The following is a 24,286-nucleotide window of genomic DNA, read 5'->3' on the forward strand; positions in this document are numbered from 1 at the left end:
TGGACCATCCCCTGAATTACAACGATGCTCTCAAACTCCCAGGGTGAGGAGTGCAAGGGCAGAGCCCAAACAGAAGGGAAAATCACCTGTCACAGTTTAATGAATGTGCTGGGAAAAGGCTAAAAATCGAGCTGACATCCCTGGCGCCTCATCGCAAAACATGCCATGGTAAATAAAATAATAATGATAAAACTGCAACAAATACTAAATAACAAGAAAGAGCAGAACAAAGCTGGGCTCAGACAGGGGAGAAAATGCCTTAATGATTCTCTTTAACTCTTTAGTTTCAGTTCACAGAGCTCTAACAACCTGCTAGAGATACACCAACACCAAAAGTGTTCATTTGCATTAGCGAAGTGTGGGGATGGTGCAATTTACATCTCCTACTTGGCCACTAAGCTGCTCTAACTAAAACTGACCCATTGTACCTTGCAGTCTTTAATTACAGACCACATTTTCCAAGCAGCTTTGCTCCTCGCACCTCCTCTAGAATATTTAATCTGATGTCAGTGATTAATTTTCCACTCCACTTTTTGGGAGCCAGAAGAGTCTGACAGGATAACAGGATCCTCAAAAGGACAAGCGACAGTGGCTTAGCTTACATTCCCCTTGCAGGAAAAGGCTTTATGCCTCTGAGATATAGAGATTCTGAGACCAGAGGGATGTCTCAATGCGTGCAGAGCATCAAGGAAGACATGCAGAGACCAAGTCCATGAAAAGCAAGCGAGCAAACACAGTGCAGGAAGGGCACCTTGCATGGCTACTGCTAGGGCACATCTGGCCAGCAAGGAAAATGCTGGTGAAATTACTTGCCAGACCAAAAACCTTTAAAGGTTTCTCAGCATGGCTGTATTTCCAATCTAAGGTCCAGAATGACACATTTTGACCTCCTGCTTGGAACACCAAGGGGTCCCAAGGGCTCTGTGCACACGCAGTGCTGCTCTCAGTGTCAGCATGAGGAGCCCTGTGGCAGAGCTGGCTCCTGAGCCCAGGGATGGGCCATCACTTTGGACTGGTGGCAGTCACAGGGCACTGTGCTGTGAGGTTTTATGAGGTCCCCTCTAATATAAGCATGGCTGGGGTGTGTGGCATGCCCTGGCATGGCTCTTTTCCACGTTAATGTGTTTCTGTAGGCAAAACTACTTCAAGAGCATTAGAGGTCCTTGGCTTAGGTTAGAGCACATTCCTGCTTCACAAACAATGCCTAGCCTGTGCTCATAAGGTCCTTTTTTTGGTTTTTTCCTTCTCAATGACTCTGAAACTGGATGCTCAAACCTGTCCCCACACCTGACCCTTAGGTCTGCTTTCAGAAAAAATTTCAGCTCCCCCATCTTCAGAAAGCAAACCCTGAGCCATGCTGAATTTTTGCCAGCACTTTCTCCCTCTCTAAGCAATTTGACATTCAGCTGCAGCAAGGAGAGGAGCTCTTCATGCTGCTCAGGGGTCCTTCTGTGCTTCGTACATCAGCACATCTTACAGAGTGACATGGTGGATGAGCAATTTAAATGGAAAGGGATGCTGCCTCTTAAAAAGACAGCAAGGATTCAGCTGCTAAAAGCATGCAAGAGAAAGCTCTCACTGCAGCCAGGAAGAGATCTGCCATAAGTCAAGTACTCTTCATTTTGATCATGGGTGGATGTTTTTCCTATTTTTTAATTTTTTTAAGCCTGTGGCAGAAGCATCTTTTCAAAAATACCCACTTGGCTTTTTTTTTTTTTTTTTTAATCCCAGTACATGGCTCTGACTTCATCTGTAAAACACAGATCAAGATGTTGCCTGGATTTTTTTTTTTTTTTTCCTCCTGAATGCTTCTCCTAGCACTGAGAACATGCAAAATGTTAATATAAAAGCTGTGCCTCCATCGAGCAGTGCACAGGCTCACTGCAGCACAGGCACGGGGAGGGGAGCTTTCCTAGGAGCAAAATTAGCAGCTTCTGAGGCACGTACTGCAAGATGCCAAGAGCAGAACAGCCAACAAAAAATCAGTAGGAAGAGCAGTAGCTATTTTCTCTTGTCTTTCCACTTTCACATTGCAATTCACAAGTGTAAATGCCCTGTGTGGTAACAGCACCTTCCTTTTCTTCACAGTTGTGTGTCTGCATTTGAAGGCATTGCCAGGATGCCATCTCTGGGAGACAGTGGGGTGGCACTGATGTGACCCTACTGCATTAATTTAGCAGAGGAGTGGCAGTCAATCAGCCTGTCTGCTACTGATTAACTCAGCCTCAGCTTTCAACAGACAAGAGGAAAGGTTAATTTTGCACTGTGGGCTGGAGTCAGGTTCTCTCCACTGAGAGCCAAGAGGTTTTTGTCTGTGAATGTGATGCACTCCCGACACATCCTGGGGGATGAAGGGCACGGGGCTGCTGCTCTGCTAGCCCCCAGCATTCCCCATCCAGGCTGTCCCCACTGTCATCTCCATCCTGGGTGCAGCATTAGTGTCCCATACACTGCCCGGAATATTTCCATCCAGACCCAGCACCCCTGGGTGCTCTTGTGCAGCCTCTGTCCTGCCTCCAGCCATGGAAAATGCATGGGCATATCCCAGACAAATCCTGCCACCTGCAACCTGCAGCTGACTCTCCGGCCGTGTGATATTCATCTGTTAATGTCATTTATTTAGCAATATGATATCATGGTCACTTGAAGCACCCTAGGATGGAAATGCCTAAAGAAATTTTGTATCTACGATTATTTGGGGCATTAGATGGTGTGTTTATGCACAATCTGCTGAGTTTCCTGCAGCAGAAGCCTGAGATGTGGGCAGGAAAACCAATTTGACTGTGTTTCATTACCTGGGGTTATCACCTCCTGCGGGGCACAGTGAATTCCCAGCTGTGCTTGCCTCCCATGTGCCTGACCTGCTGTGGAGCAGGGCAGCAGCATCCAATATCTGGGAAATGTCACAGCCCTCACAGGCAAAGCACATGGGGTTAAAAGCAAGGAACCAAGCTGTAGGCAGGGATGGATCCTTCTCATAAGGCAACTCTTGGCAATTATCCCTCTGTTTTCACACTGCTCCTGAGAGCTACAGTGCTGGAGATCCATCCTGTGCTGCTCAGCACTGAGCAGGCAGATTTGGGAAGGGGCTGGGGGAAAGGGGCCAGGGGGACTGGGGAGAGGTACTGCTACCATCTCTGAATTGCTGCTGGAAAAGGAATCCTTTTGTGGTTGGTGTGAAAAGAATTGTTGCTGGGGGGAGAGGCAGGCTCCTGGACCTGCAGATGAGGTACAGTTTCAACCTGAGTGTGCCACAGCCTTGCACCAGCTCAGGATGGTGGTTTAATACCCAGATGCCTTGGTTCCTGCCTGTCAGATCGAGTCAGTCAATCCAGCCCACCAGGAACTGTCTGACAAAACCTCTTCTTGATGGAAGGGACTGACTTGTCAAAGTGGAAGCTCCTTTATACCACTGCTGACAGCAAGTTCCTCAGTGACGGAGTTCTGGGTCAGAGCATCCTTAAAATGTCAGACAGCCTATGGCTAGGGGACAAAGCTGGGACCTGGCCTCCAAACACACTTGATTCACAGCAAACATTTGAATTTACTTCTTGTTTGTCCTGGCAGAGAGGTCATCCCACCAGGATAAAATAACTTCTTCCTACATTAGCTTCTGGTGACCTTCTGGTTGGAGATGTCCTGCTGGTCTTGTGTATCCAGCAGCTGAGTCTCTACAAATGAAAGAAAAACTCAGCCAGCCCACCCATTAAACCTCTTTGTGGCACAGTAGCAGGGACCCCAGAGACAGCTTTGCACAGCAAAATATAATCAGAGCCTAAAGCACCCCCTGTAAAAGCAGAGGGGTTCCTCTAAGCTCACCAGCAGCCAGTTCTGTCTCAAAACTGGGTCCTGCTCTTGCACAAAGCAATGGCACAGATAAAGAGGACTTCTTTTTTCTCCCATTCAGAAAAGCGTCAAATTCTAAGTGTTGGCTTAGAGCTCAAACATAATTAATCTCTTTCAAGGGTGATTGACAGCTACATTTGTTAATAAGTTGTGCCTCCAGAGGTGGGGAACAGCATCTTTAACCAAGGGTTCAAACTGGAAATGCAGATTACAAGCACACCTGGAGCAGGGGGTGCTGGAGAAGGAGGAGTTTTGCATTTGGCAAAGCACTGAGAGACTTGGTCTAGTTGCAAATGCGACTGCTCATTGTGGGCACTTGAAATAGCTGAGCTTTAGAAGCCCCTTCCAGCCCAAAGCATTCTGTGATTCCGTTCCTTTTGGCTGTGAGCACCTCTGCCAAAACCTGGTGTTAGCAGGGGAGAGATGCTGAGGAACCTTTGCAAGGCTTTGGGGTTCCTGTCACTGGAGGCAGCACCAAACTTGCAGGGCTGCCTTGATCCTGGTTCAGCACTCCTTTAATCTCACAAGAGCTCTCCAAAAGTGTGTTCTTGAGAGATATTATTGCTGTCACTCAAGGAGGCATGGGATAAGGAAAGGATTCAAGGAGCGTCTGGACAACGCTCTCAGACACAGGGTGGGATTCTTGGGTTGTCCTGTGTAGGGCCAGGGTTTGGACTCGATGCTCCTTGGGGGTCTGTGCTCCTCCGGGTATTTTGTGACTCTGATTGTGCTGCTCTGTCGAATACTGCATCACCCTCAGCCACTATTCATGCCCCTCCCATGATGAACCCAGTCCCTTTGGCCTCCCCACCCTGGCCACAAGCCATGAGATTCCCCTCCATTTCCTGCAGCTCTTACATGAAAGCAAGGCATGCACCCAAACAGTTAATGTATTAGGATTCAGCCTGGATCATCCCTCTGCAGGGCCTGTGAGAGGCAATCTACCACATGCAGGAGGCTTTGCTTGTAGGATATGCTAAACTGATGTTCCTACTGTGACTTCAAAGTGATGATGACTTTTTGAAGTGAGCTTTAAATGACCTTGCTCAGGAGACAATGGTGGTTTAGTTGCAGAAGCATGGAGCTTAGCACATGGCAACCCACCTTGTGACAGCGGTGCAGAAATCCTTGTTCATCTAATTCTCCAAGATTTATCATTATTTTTCATTAGTTCAGCCCCAGGGTGGCAGTGCATTAAAAAAAAAAAAGGCAAATATTTCACAAAAGAAATATCTGTTTTCTGCTTTCACCACATCTGCTATTATCAAAATTGAAGAAATCGTTGAGAATATCCTCTTGGTTTAAACACTTTTGCTCAGAAATAAATTTAAGGTATAATAATAAATTTAAGGTATTGTCGAAAATCATGTTGTTAACTCTGTACTTCAGTCTTGCTTTGAATAGATCAGAACTTTTAAAAAAAGTTACTTCATTTCAAAACTGGAAGCTGAATTAATTTCCATATATAGACATAATTAGTCAAAATTATCACATGTCTTCAAAAACATGCTGTACTCTCTGTTTTGTATTGGGTACACAGAGATCTATTTACCAGCCACACACTCTTGCCTCTCCAAAATCTTTTCTCTCTATGTGAATTACAAATCTCTTTTTCTGTCCCGTTTCAGGTCTCTGTGCAGTTTTTGTGTTTTTCAAGCCACTAGTGTTTCTTTTTATTTCTACATTTCCATTTCTCATTCTTTTTGCCTGTCTTTAGAAAAAAAATAAAAAGCCAAGAGAAAAAAAACACAGGAAAAAAGAAAGGTGTGGCAAGTAAAATATCCACAGCTCCCTCATTTTGACAATAAGTTGGGCAAAGTTTGTAGGGAAAGTAAAGTCCTTTTTAGAACAAAAGAAGTATTTTTGATCAAAAAGAAAAGACATTTCTGGATGCTCAGTATGCCAGGTAGCATGACAATTTTTATCACAGTGTTTTAAATGGGTGGTAAAAGATGTTACTCCTTCCACAAACCTTGTTTATTGAATGCTTCACCACGCAGCAAGGCCTCATCCTGCACACAGAGGGTACTCGCCATTACTCAGAAGCAAACAACTCATATGTATTTCATAAATATATTTATCTGCATTTTCCTGTGCTGATTATACACTGCCAGTTTTCAGAGCAAATAAAGATGCATTTTGATGAGAAGATAACACGTATTAATATTTCATTCCCTCTTCCTCAACTTCTGCGTCCTTAGAAATTATCTTTTTTCATTTTACCCGTCATGAAATTTTCCAAAAGCATGAAATTGAGTGACTTCATTTTGGAACAAAACCCAGGGGAATCCAAGGGTCACTTAGGTTTGAAAATGCCTCCAAGACCATCAAGTCCAACCATTCCCCCAGCACTGCCAAGGACACCACTGACCCACGTCCCCATGAGCCACATCCACACAGCTTTTAAATCCCTCCAGGGATAAAGTCTCATCCATGAGGGACCAATGCTGGTGTTCAAGCCCAACATTTTATAAAATGAGGTTGCAAATCTGACAGGGCATCATCAACTGGTGCCTCACACCCCAAATTCTGCTCCTTACCTGAGCTTCTAATATCATTGGGAAATATTGGCCACAGTTTCAGTTTCAATCCAGCCCAGCCCTTGAGGACATGCACATCCCAGGATGGAAGGAAGGATTTAGCCATGGACTCAAAGCGAATAATCATGTGCAGCAGCACCTGCTGCTCCAGATGTTTCCTCAAGTCACAGCCAGGTCAGTGGTCATGAGCCTTCAAGTCAGCCAAGAGCCAACATTAAAACTCTGGACAATGAAGTTTGAAGCCTTAACCCAAGAATCCTCCAAAGAGCAAAGGAGTAAGCTCACATTCACAGCTCAAATGCATGAGTTTTAGGTCATAGTGGATCTGAAAACCTCAGAGAATACCCAGAGCAGGTTAATGCTTTTTTCATAGACATTTTTCTAATGGTTTTAAAGGCAAGACCCCCCCCCTCTGCCTGCACAAGCACTCAGGGAAATCTCACCACTCTAATTTCACCTCTACTAGAATCCAAATCCCAGCTGCTCATTGTGACTCCACAGCCATTACCCTTGGGATATATCCATGCAAACTCTCAGATGCACCATGTATCAGCCCCAAATCAGGCCAGAATTGACACAGCCAACAACTTTCCCTTTCAAAACTGCTTCTTGTTTCAGCAAAGCAGAAATGTTGTGTCTGACTGTAAAAGACCCACTCCCAGATAAAAACCAGCTATATTTGCTCTCCACTTGTGATCCTTTTTTTTTTTAATATAATAGCAATGATAATAAAGAATAGCAATAGATGGCCAATTTTCAGCACATTTAAATATGGAAAAATTAAACACAATGTAGCTGCGTTGGAATTCTTCCACCTTCAAGGATGTGTGCCACACCAATGTGCTCCTCACTTTCATTATTAATAGGCCAAATAAGATTAAACTTTACCCCGAAATAGTAGAGATAGAAGTAGTTCTTCAGTTTGGTGTGACACATGCAGTTCTGTCCTACTGGGAATATTCAGCCTTGGAAGAGTTTGACATGAACTGCTGTCCCAAGCACATTTATAACCCGTCATGTCCAATCCTAAATAATTTCAGGGTGCTGATGGCCAAAAAGCCAGATGAAAACCAGTCCTTGGCTCTCAACCTAATTTGCAACAGGCAGGTTGCAAAGACTTGACCAAAATTTTACAGGTTAACATAAGATAGAATTGCACAGGAGACTGAATTAGTTTTCAGCTCACCCTGCTCTTGAGCATGATTTTAAGGACCAAGTGAGGGAACATCCCCATTGCAAATTAATTATTCTGCTTTCTCGGAGTAAAGCATGTACAGAGCATTGTTTGATTAGTGAGAGGTTTCAAGGGAAATCAGGAACAGCCAATATCTATTTCCCTTGTTCTGAGCATAACTGGAGGTTACCCTGCACAGAGCCCAGACCAGCCTCAAGCAGCTGAGTAGCCTTAAATGCCTGTGGTCACCCCCCGAGGAAAGAATTTTATTGTTGGATAAACAACATGTCATCTAACCCGACCAAACCTCAGCATCTTTTATGAATCTGGACAAAACTCAGCCTTGCAGATATGCTTTGGTATTATGTCTTGAGAAACCCTGTAACCCACATGAAGACCAGCTCTCAGGGCTCCCTGCTTGCCAGCCAGGTGATGAAAAGCTGTATTCATCACACATAGGGATGGAGGAAGACACAACCTTGGTGTCCCACCTGCAGGGATGAACACCATGAGGCAAAGGTTGGCAAGGTCCAGGTAAATGAGAGTCACCATGGGGTGGGGGACATGGGGATCTGTCCACTGAGTGGTACAAATGATTCCTGATCACTCTGCAAGAATCAAACAAGGGGCTGGGGACTTCAGTTACTGCCACAGCTGTCCAGGGAGTCCCCATCCCTGAAGGGGTTCAAAAGCCATGTGGATGTGGCACTTGGGGACATGGGTCAGTGTTGGGCCAGGCAGCGCTGGGGAAACTGTTGGACTCTGTGATCCTGGAATCCAGCATAAAGGATTCTGTGATTCTGTGAGCTGACCTCTGAATTTCATGTCCTTTTACACCTCCATGGGGTCTGTAGATCTCCCAGTGCAGCTGCAAGCTGTTATGAATGCACCCCCACCACTTTGGCAGGACATCAGACACCCTCAGAGTGATCCAAAACCGGCAACACTCAAAGGAAAACCGGCTCCTGGCTCCAGTTTTGAGCCTGTCCCTTGCACAAAGGCTCAGCCACAGCCATACAATCCTAAGGCTTCATAAACTCAAGTGAAGCAGCACAAAGCTGAACAATAACCCTCCCTTGTAATTAATAGCTGTAGTGTAAATTAATCCAGGCTGCCAATAGAAGCTGCTGGGTAAATAAGAATCTGTGACACTATCCCTGTCAAAGGCCTGTGGGCATATGATGCCATGGAAGTGAATACAGGGAATAGAGGGTCATTCAAGCAGGAACACTTAAGATGTAACCTGTTCTCCTTGAGAAATGCGTGGCATTCCACTGGGAACCTGACAGGAGGCATTTCATTTGGATAAGTAAATGCAATCACTCAGGTGTCTGCAATTGCCAAGTCAGACATCCATGGTACTTCTATTTGGATCATGAAAAGTACTCTTCTTTTGGGTTTTGAGTGTGTGTGTGTCCATTTTTTCCACTATATATACATACATACATACATACATACGTACGTACATACATACATACATACGTATATATTTATATATTTATATATGTTTATATATTTACACACACACATACATATATATATACATATATATATACATACACATATATATATACACATACACACACACATATATATATATATATATAGTTCACTGTTTTTTTGCCACACATTCTTTTTTGCATTTTTAAATTATCCCCTTTTTTCCCCCTTTTTTTTTTCCCTTAAAATTAACCTCTCCAAAACTCAGAGTCTGCAGGAATTTTCTCTCTGGCCTGTGCTCCTCACCAAGAAAGAGGCCAAGTCTGCCCATAGCTTAGTCAGTTTTGGTACAAGCACAAACGGCCCCCCTTCAAATAGGCTTCAGATGCCCTTTCAATGAATCAAAAAAAAGACAAAGAAAAGGAGTTTATTTTTTTCAAGCCCACATCCTTCCCACACAAAGCACAGAGAAGGTCCCAGCAGTTCAAAGGAGGAAGGTAAATCCTCATGACAAAGACGGGAAAGTTCTCTGGGAGAAGATCAAAAGCTGAGGGTGCTGCAGGAGAGGGAACCTGGAGGAAACTTGTTTGATTCCCTCCAAAAACATTCCTGACTGTGACAGCAAATGGAGCATGAAAGCAAAGCATGAAGCTAAGTTTGGCAACAGCAGTGTCTGAGTGGTTTACAAAGAAAAACTGAAGTAATAAATGGATTGAAGATGTGATTGAAGAGACATAACTAGAAAGGAGAAGAATATGGCACTGAACTGCTAATGGGAACACAGACTTAGGAGGGAATTACTTATCTTTCCTTACATAAACTTACATGATTTTTCATTATCTAGGGGTCTAGAAAATATTAATACTCAAAGAGTAAACATCACTATTTAATCCATTGGAAAGAAAAAACAAAATGCCCTAAAACCCAATCAAATTCAGGGCAAATGACTTGTATGTACAACAAAAATCATATCACAATCTCATTTCAGACCTTTACAGATCCGGAGGGAGGCATATTAATTCAGATACATTTACATTTGCAGCTGACAGTTCACCACAGCAGTCTGGGGATGTTTATCTTTCATTAATTATGGTTCAAGGGGAACTGCAACCTGAGATAGCTGAGCTAACCCTCTCCTCTTACAGATTCAGACCTGCCATCTGGAAGGCATCCAACCCTTCACCCATGCCTCTGGCCTCAGCCCAGCTCCCGCCTTCGCGCACGGCCCAGCCCGCGCCGCTCAGCAGCGGGGCTTTATCTCTGATAAAGGCGGTGAGAGCTGATGCATTTCTGACAAACGCCAGCTTAAATCTCTTCTTTCACGCTTCGGAGATGGTCTTACTCATATTTATCCCGGGCCAAGCACGTGGAGAGCAGTTCAATGGCTGTTCTGCTTGTGAAAGGCAAAGCAGCTCCAGCAACTTCATTGGAACTGCACTCTCCTGTACCAGCTGAGGGTTTAGCCCATGAGTCTTTTCCTGCTGTGAGACAGGTGTTGAACAGGATGGAAGAAATCACACACGTTCCCTTGAATCATTTCTCCCAGGCAGAGGCACTAATAAATTTGGATAAGGTGTTGTGTCTTTTAAAGATCTATTAAGATTGAATGGTTGACTTCCTCCTCAAGGGAACCTCTCCTTAATCGTACATTGCTTTGACTCACACACTTTGTCTTCCAGAGCCCTCCTACCCCTCAAGTGTCCTTAGATTCTCCATTTCACAAATCAATTTGATTAAAAAAGCAGCAAGATACTTCAGCATACACAGCCCCAGTAGTAACTGGGTGGGTTTTTGGCAGATAACGTCTCCAGACGTTATCTCATTCTCTTGTGGCAGCCACCCTGGGGATGTCTGCGTTTTTAAAATGCTCCAATATGCATTTCTTGTCAATGGATATTATTTGTGCATACTAGCTCACATGCTGCATCTTTTAATGTTTACATATTCAACATATCAGCACTCTTTTAGAAGGTTGTATCTCAACAGTGCAAAATTACTCGACAATTCCAGGTCAATTTGGTGTATTCTTTCACTGTTAACATGACCTCAATAAAAATAATAATACTTTGCCCTTCTAAAGCATCTATCAATGCTCACAGCACTGCTTAATTCTGTCAATAAATTGGTTTTACCAAATAATTGCTCCTAAGTGGTAATGTCAGCAACACTGTTGCAAGAGGCCTACTAATTATTCTCAATAAGATTCAATCCTGGCAAAAGCACAAGTTTCCTCTTTTTAGCACCAAACCACACAGCTCTCTTTCCCTGTGGACCTGTAGCTGATGGCCTTCCCTTCCATGCCCAAAATTAGGCTCCCAGAAAGAAGCAATGCCCTGGTGAGTCTATCAGGAACACACAACTCTGTTTCCTCATTAGCACTTGCAGATGGAGTGCTGACATCCCACCTGAGGCTGGTTTGCTGGCTCCTCTTTCACATCTTGATCACTCACGTTTCATGCACCATACATCCCTGCATGGCCACCACGCTGGTACCAACCTGGGAGTACATGTCTGGTGTGCAAGCTGTCCTAGCCTCATTTCAACATCATTAGCTTAAAACCACGCTGAAAAAAACAGTCACCAGCTCAGCCTGGGTATCATAGACACATACAGCAAAACCAGTGTGGAGTTACAGCAAAACTGGTGCAGAGTTACAGTGAAAGGGTTGGGTCCTCTGTGGAAATATCCTGCAGGACATCACCAGAGACTGGCAACACTTAACTTTATGGACAGGACTGCCACCACGCTGCCTCTCTGGGGAGCACACAGGGGTACCAGCTACATCTTCCAGGGTAGCATGCCTCTCATCTACATGTAGGTATTCAATCTAATTTAATGCTGTCATCACAGATCCCTCAGTACTCGAGGAATGAGTGGAGCTTCTCCAAACAGTGATTTATCCCACCCTAGAAATTCAGATCTAACACTGGAAGAAGAAATTACCCTCTTGAGTCATTTTGCATCTTCCTATATCTCTCTCCACTGACTATAAAGAAAACTCAAATTAGCTTAGACTACACAATTACTTTTTATGCGATGAGATCATCTCAAAGCAACCCTGTCCTTTCCCACAAGGCACCAGAAAGCCAAGTTCTTTGTTGTGTTTTTTTTTTTTTTTTTAAAAAACCTTACTTTTGGGGACATCCATGGGATTCAGGCTGCCAATGAGGTCTCTGACATAGAGCCCATCCCCATCCTCCTTGCTCAGCCAGTTGTTGCAGGGGAAGTAGAAGCGGAGGTGGGGTCTGTTCATGTCGGTGACGATGACGCGGTCCAGGAACCACCCCGCGTTCAGCCCGGTGTTGTCATGCTCGATCCTAGAGGAAGAACAACCCTGTTTCAGTATTCTGGCTAAGACTGGCTACTAGCACCATAATTCTGGGGAAAATTATTTACTAGGCGAGGCTAGAGCAACTGCACAATTCCCGTTTGTGGCTGACTATCCAAAGAGTTTCAAGGAACTTATGTGCTTTTACAGGGTATATTAAAAATAACAACCTTCCATATGGGCAGAGATCACAGGTGAGTCTGTGAATCTTTTATCTGCAAGGAGATACTCACAAACATACCTCCACATTCATTCAACATATGCATTCATTCACCTTGCACTGCATATCTAAAACATAAGGGACTCCCTTCCCACCCAGTACCCCTCCTGCTCTATTCTCCTCTTGCATTGTTTTAACCACCTCTTCCCAGCTTTCTTTGTACTACTTAGTAATTTTAAATTTTTTATCAGTCAGTCAGACAGCGGTTAAACATAATAATTATCATTTACATTACAGTAAGTTAGCAAAAGTGGATGGCAAACCCCATTTACCTCCATCAGGACATAAAAACAGTCCTAAACGTCTTTCTCCATGATTGCATACGACAGAAATACAATTCTTGGTGGGGAGCATGGATACTTATAAGCAATACCGTAGGTGATTTCACACTTCAGTTCAAATCTTCGGCAGTAAACAAGCTTTTACCACCCCTTAACTTCACCTTGATGGGAGCACGTTAAGGAATAATGAATAAAACATGGCAGTGCTTAAACCTCTACAGCCTGTCGTCCTATTAGCACCTCACAGAGCAGGTGTTGTGGTAGCAGCGTTGTGCAGGTACCTTATTTTCTTTATTTGTCCGACGTTATTGGTTTTCACTCGGAACACATCTGTTTTGCTCCTCTCAAAGGCCGTGCTGCTCCTGCAATGCACATGCATCAAAAGGAATGGTGAAAAACCCAGCAGCCTTGACAGCAGGCACGCAAGTGCTAGTGTGTAAGGATAAAGAAGTGTCATTCTTAATGCTGGAAAGACCTAGTTTTCAGTGCCCTCTCCCCAGTGACAGGTTTTGGATGCTCTAGGTACTGACATTCAGCAGACTTTTTTCCTTCTCAGACTCCCAAGAGTTCTTCCAGAAGCTGAGGCAGAAGCTTTGGGGGGAAACACAATATGCTTTTTGTCTCAGAGTCCCACTCCCAGACACATCCTCTCCTGTCATCCTAGCCTCCAGGCATCAAGCAGACCTCCTCCTGGTGGTGGGGCAAAGGGCTCCAGCAAGTTCCCTGTGTGGCCACAGATCTGCCCAGGACTCAGCCAGAAATAAAAGCATCCAACCACGTCCAACTTTCCAGGCCCATGGCCCATCACTTTTTTAAACAACTACTGAAATTTTGGTGCTTCCTCCTACAATTTCCATCTCATTCCAAGTAAAACAACTGTAGGCAGGGAGTAGTTTGACTTTTTTGGGGAGGTGTTACATGTGCAGCTTGTATTTTACAGGTGCAAGAATGTAAAGTCTATTGGCCCAGGTTAGGGGATGTAGAACTTAATTCCCAGTTCTGCCTCTAGCCTGCAGCGTCATCCTTGGCAAGCAGCTCTGTCCTTTTCTGAGCTCGTGTTTTCCATGAAAACACTATGAATAACATCAAGGCAAAGCTCTGAAGATGCATCCTCTCCCACCTGCCCTCCCTGATGGGCCCCCATTTCCCCTGGGCTGCTAAGCATGGCTACGGATGATTAAACACAGCAAAACCCAGAAGCTGTGTTAAAACGAACAAGAAACCACAGCACTCGAGCAGCCCAAAGCCACGGTGACAAGAGGTTTGCACGCAGAAAGTTAATGAATATTAATAATCCCAGCAAGGGGGTTTGGCTTTGCTTGCTGCTCTTCACGCTGCTGAAGGACCTGTGTGTGCCTTGCTTACAGGTCATTTTGTGTTCTGCTAAACCCATGCCCAGCCTTCCTCCTCCTCCTCCTCCTCCTCGTCCATTCTGCTGTTTCACACCCCGTGCCAGGCGCAACACCAGTGTACGAAAAGGCTAAAATGGTTAACCTTGCCGTGAAGACAAGAGGCAATTAAACCCGGCTCAGCCTCCCCCAGCCTGGCTGCCGGAGTGAAAGCAGCCAGCGAGTGCAAGGCAATTAGTCTGTCAGGCTTGAATGAGCATCGTAATGACAGCAGCTTCTCCCCGCATTGGCTCGGGGATCGATGCAGTGCTGCAGACTGCTACGGAGATGCCATGGAAGTATTAAGTGAGAATAATCAGCCCGAAGCTCCCAGTGCACCAGTCCCGCGGGCTGCTGGTTCGTGGCACTCCTGCCTTCGTGCTGGGCTCTCTCGTTCGCTGGGGGGGATGCTGGGGAGCAAACCTCCTTCTGCAGGGCATCCAGAAGTGCCCACTGAGCAGATGCACAGTGCATCCCTAAACAGCTTGGGGAAGCATTGGAAAACGTGACACAGCCCAGGAGCCAAACCCCTGGGAAGCCTTGCTGTCGAAGGGTAGGAAGAGTTTTGACAAGTCTCTTCCCTTGAGATGGATCTGCAGCATCAATGGGAAAGAAAAATCCAGTCCTTCCTTCTAGCACTGCGTGGGGAGGGAGTGAGTGAGGGAATATCCCACAGTGAATGGCTACGCTGAAATGTAGGCTAAAAAAAGGAAAGGCTGAAAGAAAAGGAGAAATTACAGCTGGGCTATGTCAGTCTGGTCCAGGCTAGGACTAGCATGAGACATTCTCAGCCAGATTACCATAAGAAACTTGTTACACCAAACAATGAGGCACACTGGCTTGCACAGCCCTGGTGACAAATAAAGCAGGAAAAATATGACTTGGAAATTGCAGCACTAAATTTGCAATGTTCAGGCTTGACTGGGTTCAAACCCAGGGATTTTAGACCATAAGGATCTTCTGAATTTCACTAGAGCCCTGTCATTAATCTGAAATAACAGGCCAGAGCAACTCCAGAAATATGTTTTGGTTGGGTTTGTTTATTTTGACATATTTGATTTGCTCTAGAAGCTCTATTTTTTCCATGTTCTGTTGCAGCATTTTTCCCAACTGCTTTGTAAGAAACATCCAAGGAGCTTCATCAAAGACTAGTATACAAAATTCTTATAGATATATATATATATTTAATTTCATGTTTTTTAATCTGAAGCTGTTTTCAGATTTTTTTCAGCTGAGTAATTGCCTGCAGGCTGCACTGCTTGTGGCTCTTCTGAAGGATTGCAAATGTACAATCCTTCAGAACACTATGTTCCCTGGTTGGGTTAGTGGTGCTGCTAAAAGTCTGCAAGAACTGGTACATATTCGAGTGTAGCATTTTTAAATCCCTGCATTCATCTCCTCTGCAGGCCATGGGCACAGACAACAGAGCCAGTGCTATGAGAGTTTTGCCACTTCTTGATGGGTTGATAACCAGAAAGCCTCTATAATGCAGTTTTGTTTGCAAAAGTACATAAAACAAACATTTGTACAAGTAAATTTTTTTAATGAAGGTGAATTAAAAAGAGTTGACCCACCACCTAAATAAAAGTCACATTTGAAATGGAAACTTTGAGTGTTTGTAGATAACAGTCCTCCCTTTTGATCACCTAACAGCACCCTTTTCACAGGTTAGTTCTTAAGAACAGACAGAAAACCTGGATACTGATCACAGCAGAGGCATAAAAATAATGACCTTCAGCAGTGATGGAGTAACCTAAGCCAATTTAGCTTTGAATCCCTGCTTAACAATCCTTTAAACTGCCTTTGCATTCGGTGTTTTACCTGAAAATGCCTTGTACACACAGAGCTGCCAGCAGAAGCACCAGGGATTAAGGGCTGCACAAAGCCCAAAGCGTTATTCTGTATATCAGTTCAAACAAAATTTTAAAAATGCTTCATTAAACCATTAGAGAGAGTCAGTTCTTGGTTGCATCTCCCTGAAATTCTGCCCACAGGTCTGCCTGCTCCTGCCATGGATGTTTAGCAGCAGTTGGAGGAGCTGAGTATCGGGGATGATTTTGGAAGGTCGCACAGCCCAAACCATCCTAAAGGCTGACACTCTCTAGGAAAAAATAAATGCTACTTGGTTCACCTGCTAGGTATGGGGAGTTTCTTATGCACTATGGGTGGGCAGTGTAGAATGCCACAGAACCACGGAATCATTTGGGTTGGAAAAGTCCTCCAAGGACATCAAGTCCAACCATTCCCACAGCACTGCTAAGGCCACCACTGACCCATGTCCCAAAGTGCCACATCCACGTGGCTTTTAAAACCCTAAAGGCATGGGGACTGCCGCCACCACCCTGAGCAGCCTGTTCTGGCATTGGACAGCTCTTTTGGTGGAGAAATTTTCCCTAATATTCAATCAAAACCTCCCCTGTCCCAGCCTGAGGCCGTTCCCTCTGCTCCTGTCCCTGTTCCCTGGAGCACAGCCCGACCCCCCCGGCTGTCCCCTCCTGTCAGGAGCTGTGCAGAGCCACAAGGGCCCCCCGTGAGCCTCCTTTGCTCCAGGCTCAGCCCCTGCCCAGCTCCCTCAGCCTCTCCTGGGGCTCCAGCCCCTTCCCAGCTCCGTTCCCTGCCCTGGACACGCTCCAGCCCCTCAGGGTCTCTCTTGTCCTGAGGGCCCAGAGCTGTCCCCAGAATTTAATGTGTGTCAGAGCTGAATTGAGAGGGACAGGAAGGAAATTTCTTCCCAAAACCACACAATGAACCCTGCTCCCTTCCCCATACATTTGCAATTGCTAGTGTTCTCTCTCCACGTCCTGTTTCCATGTAGGGTTTCCCTTCCACCCTTCAGCCAGTACTGTCTGTAAGGATGCCATGAAAAGGTGTCAGGGATGAGCACTGGTCTGTCCCTGTTGTTTTCCTGGCTTGAAAGCACAGACAGCTTCCCTCATCGTCAGGTTGTCTAATACACATTACAGGCTGTGTGAACCTGTGTTATCAGGCCTCTGGCTAAGGTGGCATCTTGCCAGAAGATGCAAAAGGTATTGGAAAAATGCTGACAATGTGTTGGCCTCATCCCTCTGTCCCTCCCTACACATCCACTATCGATCACTCCTGGAGAGAGGACATTGTCATGTACAAACTAACTACAAAAAAAAAAAAAAAAATCCCCCATATGTTCAAACCAGAGCAGCTCTTAGCACAGAGCTCCAATAGCAGCATCATTAACCTCCTCCTTGGAGCAACAAATACTCCAGGGAGTTTGGTCTGCAAATATTTAGCCAAGGCTGCTGTCATGGAGCTGACAGCATCAGTCAGCAGGTGGCTGGGAGTACCACGTGAGGCAGCATACGTCCAAAACCACTCCAGATGGAAAAGAAACCAGCAGAAAAGCACAGTCACTGCCAGTGTCTGTAGCAAGGACATTATCGACCAGCAGAATGAATCCTGCTTCAGCAGGCACTGAAAAAATTGGTGAAAAAACAGCCTCACTTGAAAGGGTTTAATTGGATGGGATGAATTGCTCAGGGCTGTAGCAGAGTGATGACAGCCAGGAGCCACACACCAGGCCAAAACCGTGGGAGTCTGAATTCACCCCAAAACTTTACAAAGTGCCATAGGACACGCAGGCTCTGCCTTATCCATAAGCATTCCAGGTACAGATTCAGACAGCCTTAATTACAGACATTGAGTAAGTGCTCCTTCACTGTGTACTGCATGGAGCAGCATCATCTTAATATCAGATATTTTCATCTTTGGTGGTGTGATTTGCATAAACAAAATAAAGTAGTGGTGTTTAATTTAGATAATCTTAGCTATACTTTATCATAAAATCATTGACTCATAGAATGTCCTGGTTTGGAAGAGACCTTAAAGATAATTTCTCTCAACCCCACTGCTGTGCATGGGGATGTCTTAGTTATCTGCAGTTTGGCTATTATTTTCTAGACCAACTGTATGCAAAGCAAACAGTGCCACCAAGAACAGTGCAAAGTTTGCTCAGTATTTCCCAGTATTAAATAACATTTTTAATTGCATTCACTTTGCCAGATTGAGGAAAATTTTAGTCTGTTGAAAATTTTCATCCCCTTCCCATGGAGAAATATTTTTAAATTTCAATGAGAATGAGCTCAGGCATTTTTAAGACTGACATTAATGAGTTGGGATCTCATTTCATCTCATCGTGAGTTGGGGCAGGGCTTTGAGCAAGACAGAATGGTTGAGTTTGTTCCAGGAATACACCTTACTCTCATCCCAAGGGGAAAAGTGGCCAGGTTTTACAGTCTGAAAAATGCAGCTGGCACTTGATCTGCAGGGACCTGGTTCTAACAGCTGAATTCCCTTAAAAGTCTGGCTATTTTAAGCAAAATCCTGTTTTTCTCTCTAAGGCTTGACCTTCCTTGTAGTTGTACCACCAGCTGCTGTGTTCATAGCTGCTGGTGGATTATAATTTATACATATGCCAGTTATACTCACTCTTACATTTAGGTTGTTCAACACCTCAGTCTAAGCACTCTCTCAGGCATTTTATTCCTGAAATACTAGACACAGGCTGTCCAATAAGGCTGAGCAAGAGAGAGGAAAAAAAAACCCACTTAGTTTCTTTTTCAGAAGTGAATACAGACTCCAAAATACGCTGTTACTTAACGCTGTCCCAGACCATTAAGTCTTTAGAGAGCACTGAAAGTGCTGCAGAATTGTACAGACATAAATCAGGGCACAGGCAGATACATAAACAGCTGTAAAATGGGAAACCTCCTGTGGCATTAAAGGAAAAGGATCACAGCTCCTCACTGAAGCAGCATTTTGGCAACAAGGTGAGAATCCTTCCCCGTCTGCACTTGGGGTTTGTTCCCTTCCTAATCTGAACAGCTCTTTCTGTACCAACTATCTAACCCTTCCTAACTTATTAACTGCTCAGAGTAAATAAGCTCTCTTTCCTGTATTTATTCATTTATTCCAGAGAGGTTAAAAAACAAAATCAGATCTTCTTCCACTGGGCTTTTACCTTAACTGTATTAGGGCTACAAGCATTATCATCTTCTAAAGACTACCCTGTACATACTCTGCAATTCATATGTATTTGGTGGCTTAAGGAACAGAAAAAACTCTGTATAGTCACCCAAAATCAGGTAGAAGTGACTGCCAATTAATTGTCTTCAGCATCAGAAATTTAAAAAAAATCCTCTGTACTGTCATCAAATTCAGTAGAAAGCCAGCTGTCACCAATTATTCCATCCTTCTTCTACATTACCATAGCTGCTAAATCTTCTCTTAACTCTTTCTCCTTTTTTTTCCTCAAGTTAAAAACCTCTCTGTGATATTATTTGCAGTTGTCCCCAACTGGACCAAGTAAGCCTAACACTGAAAAGTCACACTAGCAAGGAAAACATGGATTTGGACTAAAAACTGTGAATGAGCCAGCAGTGGCACTCCCAGCTGAGTGCTGTACTATTTCCCAAGCCTCAGCCTGATGGGAAGCACATGAACATGGAGAAATAAAATACTGTGGAGCATTCTTTGCTCAGAGTTGGACCACAGAGGATTAATTCACACCTGTGGGAAAAGTTTTGACAGCTGCCAAAATGCCACCAAGCGAAGCCTTGGCGTTCACCCATGTGTCCTTGATGGTGCCTATGGAAAGAAATTAATTTGTGGTAGTGCTTTTAGCTTCTGGCTGAGCTGTACCTGGTGCAGGGTGGTGAATGGGGAACTGAAGAGTTGCATGGGTTGGGTTTTGAGGTGGGATTTTGCCAAGAGCTTCTGGGCCCTAGCAGCACTCTGCCAGCACCAGTGACAGAGTCCTCCCAAACTGGCAGACAGACTGCAAAGGAGGAGTCATCCCAGCCACACTCAACTACTTGCCTGAACCTCTTTTCCAAAATAAATCACATTATCACAAGATTTTTGTGTTGGAAGGGACCTTAGGGACCTTAAAGTCCATCTCTTTCTACCCCTTGCCATGGGCAGGGACACCTTTCACTATATCAGGTTGCTCCAAACCCCATCCAACCTGGACTGGAATATCCATGCCCCTGCTTCTCTGGGCAGCCTATACCAGGGCCTCACCATCCTCATAGCCCAAGAATTTCCTTCTAGTATTCACCTAACCCTGACCTCTGATATTTTTAAGCAGTTTCCCCCTTGTCTTGTCACTCCATGTCCTTTCTTGTAGCCCCCCCCTTTGGAACTCAGCTCTTGGCTCAGATTTTGAGTGCTGTCACTTCCAGAATGGATGCTCCTCCTGACCAGTCATGGCAGAGATTTGTGTCTTTCACAGTTACCATATTGCTGGCCAACGTTAAAAACACAGAACATTTCATCACCTTGCCATGTCTTCCCCTTACCGCCCATGACAAAAAGACCTGGACAGTCATGTCTTTCACTATCAGCACACAGTCAGGAAAGAAACAGGAAAAAACCCATTTTAACCAGAAGGTGAAGTGGTAGTACCATCTTTAGGCAATGCATGATATTTTAGCTGTCTGTCATACATGAGGAAATGTAAACACCTATAAAATGTCATGCATTTGCAGTCATAAGTGAACTCATGTAAACATTTAGCTGAAAGATGCATGAGATTCCATCCTTTTGCCATATTCACAAAGCTGCATAACAAGTTTGGGGAGGAGAGGGGCAAACTGACTATTTCACAGTTTTCTTCATAATTAGGAGACAAGAATATCAATTAAGTGGGTCTGAAGGCACTCCTAGGTCCAGACTAGATTTTTTCCTCACCGTTCCTCGATGGAGCACTGTAAAGTGCCAGACTTTGCTTAGAGAGGCAGAAATTTTGCTGATGTTTGGGAAACCCCCAGTGGAAAGCTGTGGCTGCAGTTCTAGCAGTCACCTCCTGTGGGACCAGTTTCAAGAGCCCTGAACTGCAGAAGGTTGGCTCCTTTCATCCTTGCTTTCCACACCTCAGCCATCTGCTCACTGCAGCAACAGGGACCAAGCCCAAAAGGCTAACTCAGGTCTAAACAAGCTCAGAGTGCTGCTGCTGCAGCCTAAAATAATCTCTGTGTGTCCTTTCTTTTTCCCTTTCGCAAAATAAAAGTGGTGAGAGCAGGAGGAAAGAGGAGGCATTAACCCAAGTGCCAGCAAAGACCACCTGCACTGCCAGCAGCATGTTTAATGCCACAGCTGATGGACATATTTTGACTTCTCTAAAGGGCATAGAATTTATTTATTAATTTTTTTGGGTAATATTTGGGTGCTTCCCATAGCCTCAAGCAGACAAGCGCTTTCCCAATGAAATGGCTATTTATGTAAGTGCTGACCACAGGACAACTCCCTGGAAAGCAGATGTTGCTTTGATGGCTTTGCCAAATACTACAGGGCAGGTTTGGAGGATAGAAGCTCTTCCCCCAGTGGAGCTGCTGCTGCTGCTCCCAGCTCTGTCACTGACCTGCAATGGAACCATGTTTCCTTTTAGGTCCTTGCCTCATTTCCTTGTCTGTTACATCAGAGAAAAGGACATTCCACTTCGAAAGTTTGATGGGATGTCTGGATGAAAATCACACAACAAAAACCAAAGCTTTTCACACAGACATAAAATATACAATCAGGAAGCTCTCCCTGGTGTTTCTGGGATAATAGAACTCCTTCTCCTAGCTCTGGTTTCTGAATTTGAAATATGGCAAACAGGGCTGAAATTTCATGTATTTTCTTTACCATTCCCATATCATTTTCTTTACAGACTCTCATGTTTGAGGTGTTTCACTGGGAAGAGAAGCTCTTTTGAGGGTAAAATTTAAAATAGCTTCAGGTACCTCTTGTCGGTGCTGTAGAAATGGAGAAAATGTGAAGTTACCGTGTGACATTAGCACAGGATTAATAATTCTGAAACACATTTTCAAGAAAACCAAAACAATAAGAACAGAGACACACAGCCTCTCCCAGACCCTCTGGAGAAGGGATTTCTGATTTATCTTAGTGCAATTGCCTGGCTAAGGGGAGATTAGTACATGCAGAGCTGGTACTTTGTTAAAAGTCATCTTAATTTCATGGGAAATGAACACCTGCTGACCCTGATGCTCATTTTGTAAATAGAAAAAAAAATTAAAGAAAATTAAAAATAAAAAGGAAAAAAAAGCTATTTAGTCAAAAGCATCTTAATAGGTTCTTATAAAATATAGCTCCTACTAAGTTCAACATGCTGATAAGGAATGAGAAGACACATCCATAGGATGGTGTTGACATCAGCTGGAGGAAAATAGAGCACCTTTAGATGTGCAACTACAGTGGTGTGCAGCAAGGCACACAGCAGATAGGATGGGAGCAGTCTAAATTAGGAGTCAGCTAAAATTCTTCCAATTCTGCTTGCCTCAGATTTCCTATGGCTGGTTGTAGGTGGTTATCTATCAACATTACTTCAAACCCACTGAGTTACTCTTCAGAATCATTCAGGGACACTTCTGTCTGTACCTGACTAGCATGGAGACCTCTGTGGGATCTAGGCATGGGAATACAGCCCATCATGCCCACTTCAACAAGCAATGAATATGCTCAGCTCCTAATTTGGGAGCTCCAAAATTAAGCTCTAAGAAAAGCAAATATCCCCACACCTTGCAAATATGAGCCTTATGTAACATGGATTTCCACCTACAGAAGGGAATGCAGGTTTGCAACGGATTGGGTACGGAATACGCAATGGCAAAAATTCAGATTTCCCTGGTGATCTTAAAATACTGTATAGATTTATTCCCTCCACACTCATCAGCATGATATTATGTTTCATCAAAATGCTTTAACAGTCCCTGAAGAGCAGGCCTCAAAGATACAGACTTCCTTTCAGACACTTACTTGCTGGTGAGATGAGTCTTGGGAGTGATGCCGTGCTCTCCAAAGAGAGTGACGAAGACATTGGCGTCGGTTCCTGCTCCCCGGACATCTCCTGTCACTGTCACCACCTCGTACACTGTGGAAAGAGAAAAGAAACATCAGGACAACAGGAGAGAGCCTTCACCCTTCGTAGATCCAAGTCATCACCAAACCTGAGCTGATAAACGCACCCTAGAGATGGATCTATGCACCCACTGCCCAAACAAACCCATCTCTTGGACAGGGCGTAGTGAACCCAGCTGTCGAAATTCATCACATCAAACAAAACTGCTGGAGACACTTTACATGGGCAGAGAGGGACTGGGTTAGGGTGGACTTTGCTGCAAATAAAACACTTCTCTGTGAACATGCTGCCTGCCCTACCATAACGCATGAGCATGTGTTACATAGAGCAGATGAATTTATGTGAAGTGTTAAAGCTGTTGAGCCACTCTTCATTTATGCACACGTCAATGCAATGCACGCTTTCCTGTTTGCTCTGATAAGATATTTGTATGGAAGCTGGGACATCGCTACAGCCAGGAATTTTGCATTTTGGTTGTTATGGAGATTTTACCAAAGACAAAATGGTAAATCGTGAGGAGAATCACAGAGTGTCCTGAATTGGAAGAGACCTGGAAGGCCCAAAAAAGCTCGCTCAACAGGACATCAATCTTTCCAGTCTACCACAGGACCCACAAGGATGATCAAGTCCAACTCCTGCACAGAGACCTCAACAATCCCACCCTGAGCATCCCTGGCAGTGCTGTCCAAAGGCTTCTGGAGCTGTGGCAGCCTCGGGGCCGTGCCCATTCCCTGGGGAGCCTGGGCAGTGCCAGCACCCTCTGGGGAAGAGCCTTTCCCTGATACCCAGCCTAACCCCCATGACAATAGGTAGGAAAACACTTAAATTAGAGTCTCAAAGCTCTATCTATTTATCTTCCCAAGGAGTAGATTGAGTGATAGCTTTATTTACACATACATATATCTTCTTGGGAGACACACAAGTTAAAAAGTGCCTTTTACTCAAGTGGCATCACAAGATCCAATGGCCAAAAGGCAGAGTTAGACAGATTCAAATAACAATAATTCTGTAGTTAGGCGTACATTTTTAGGCTGATGAGTGATGTTAGAACAAGACTTGAGGCTTGAAAACAGGTTACTTTACTGAAGGACATGTCCTGGTTGGCTCGACAGAGAAGGAACTGGAAGAAATTACAAAACCTCGCCTGTGGCCAAGCGATGCACCATGATGGTCCTT

The 24,286-nt window shown here is 44.5% G+C and overlaps 1 protein-coding gene across 1 annotated transcript in view; it reads right to left on the minus strand.

The window, feature by feature from the left end:
* Positions 1-23,419, minus strand: part of LOC143692272 (lipoxygenase homology domain-containing protein 1-like) — a 37,425-nt gene extending 14,006 nt beyond the window's left edge. The window contains exons 1-4 of the mRNA XM_077172198.1: positions 23,410-23,419; positions 23,008-23,122; positions 13,111-13,191; positions 12,133-12,317 (exon numbers count right to left, since the gene is read on the minus strand). Of these exons, the coding sequence (XP_077028313.1) occupies positions 12,133-12,317; positions 13,111-13,191; positions 23,008-23,122; positions 23,410-23,419 (391 nt within the window). The remainder of the gene's footprint in view (positions 1-12,132; positions 12,318-13,110; positions 13,192-23,007; positions 23,123-23,409) is intronic.
* Positions 23,420-24,286: the final 867 nt, after the last annotated feature.

This window comes from Agelaius phoeniceus, chromosome Z, assembly GCF_051311805.1.
Source record: "Agelaius phoeniceus isolate bAgePho1 chromosome Z, bAgePho1.hap1, whole genome shotgun sequence".
NCBI classification, from domain to species: domain Eukaryota; kingdom Metazoa; phylum Chordata; class Aves; order Passeriformes; family Icteridae; genus Agelaius; species Agelaius phoeniceus.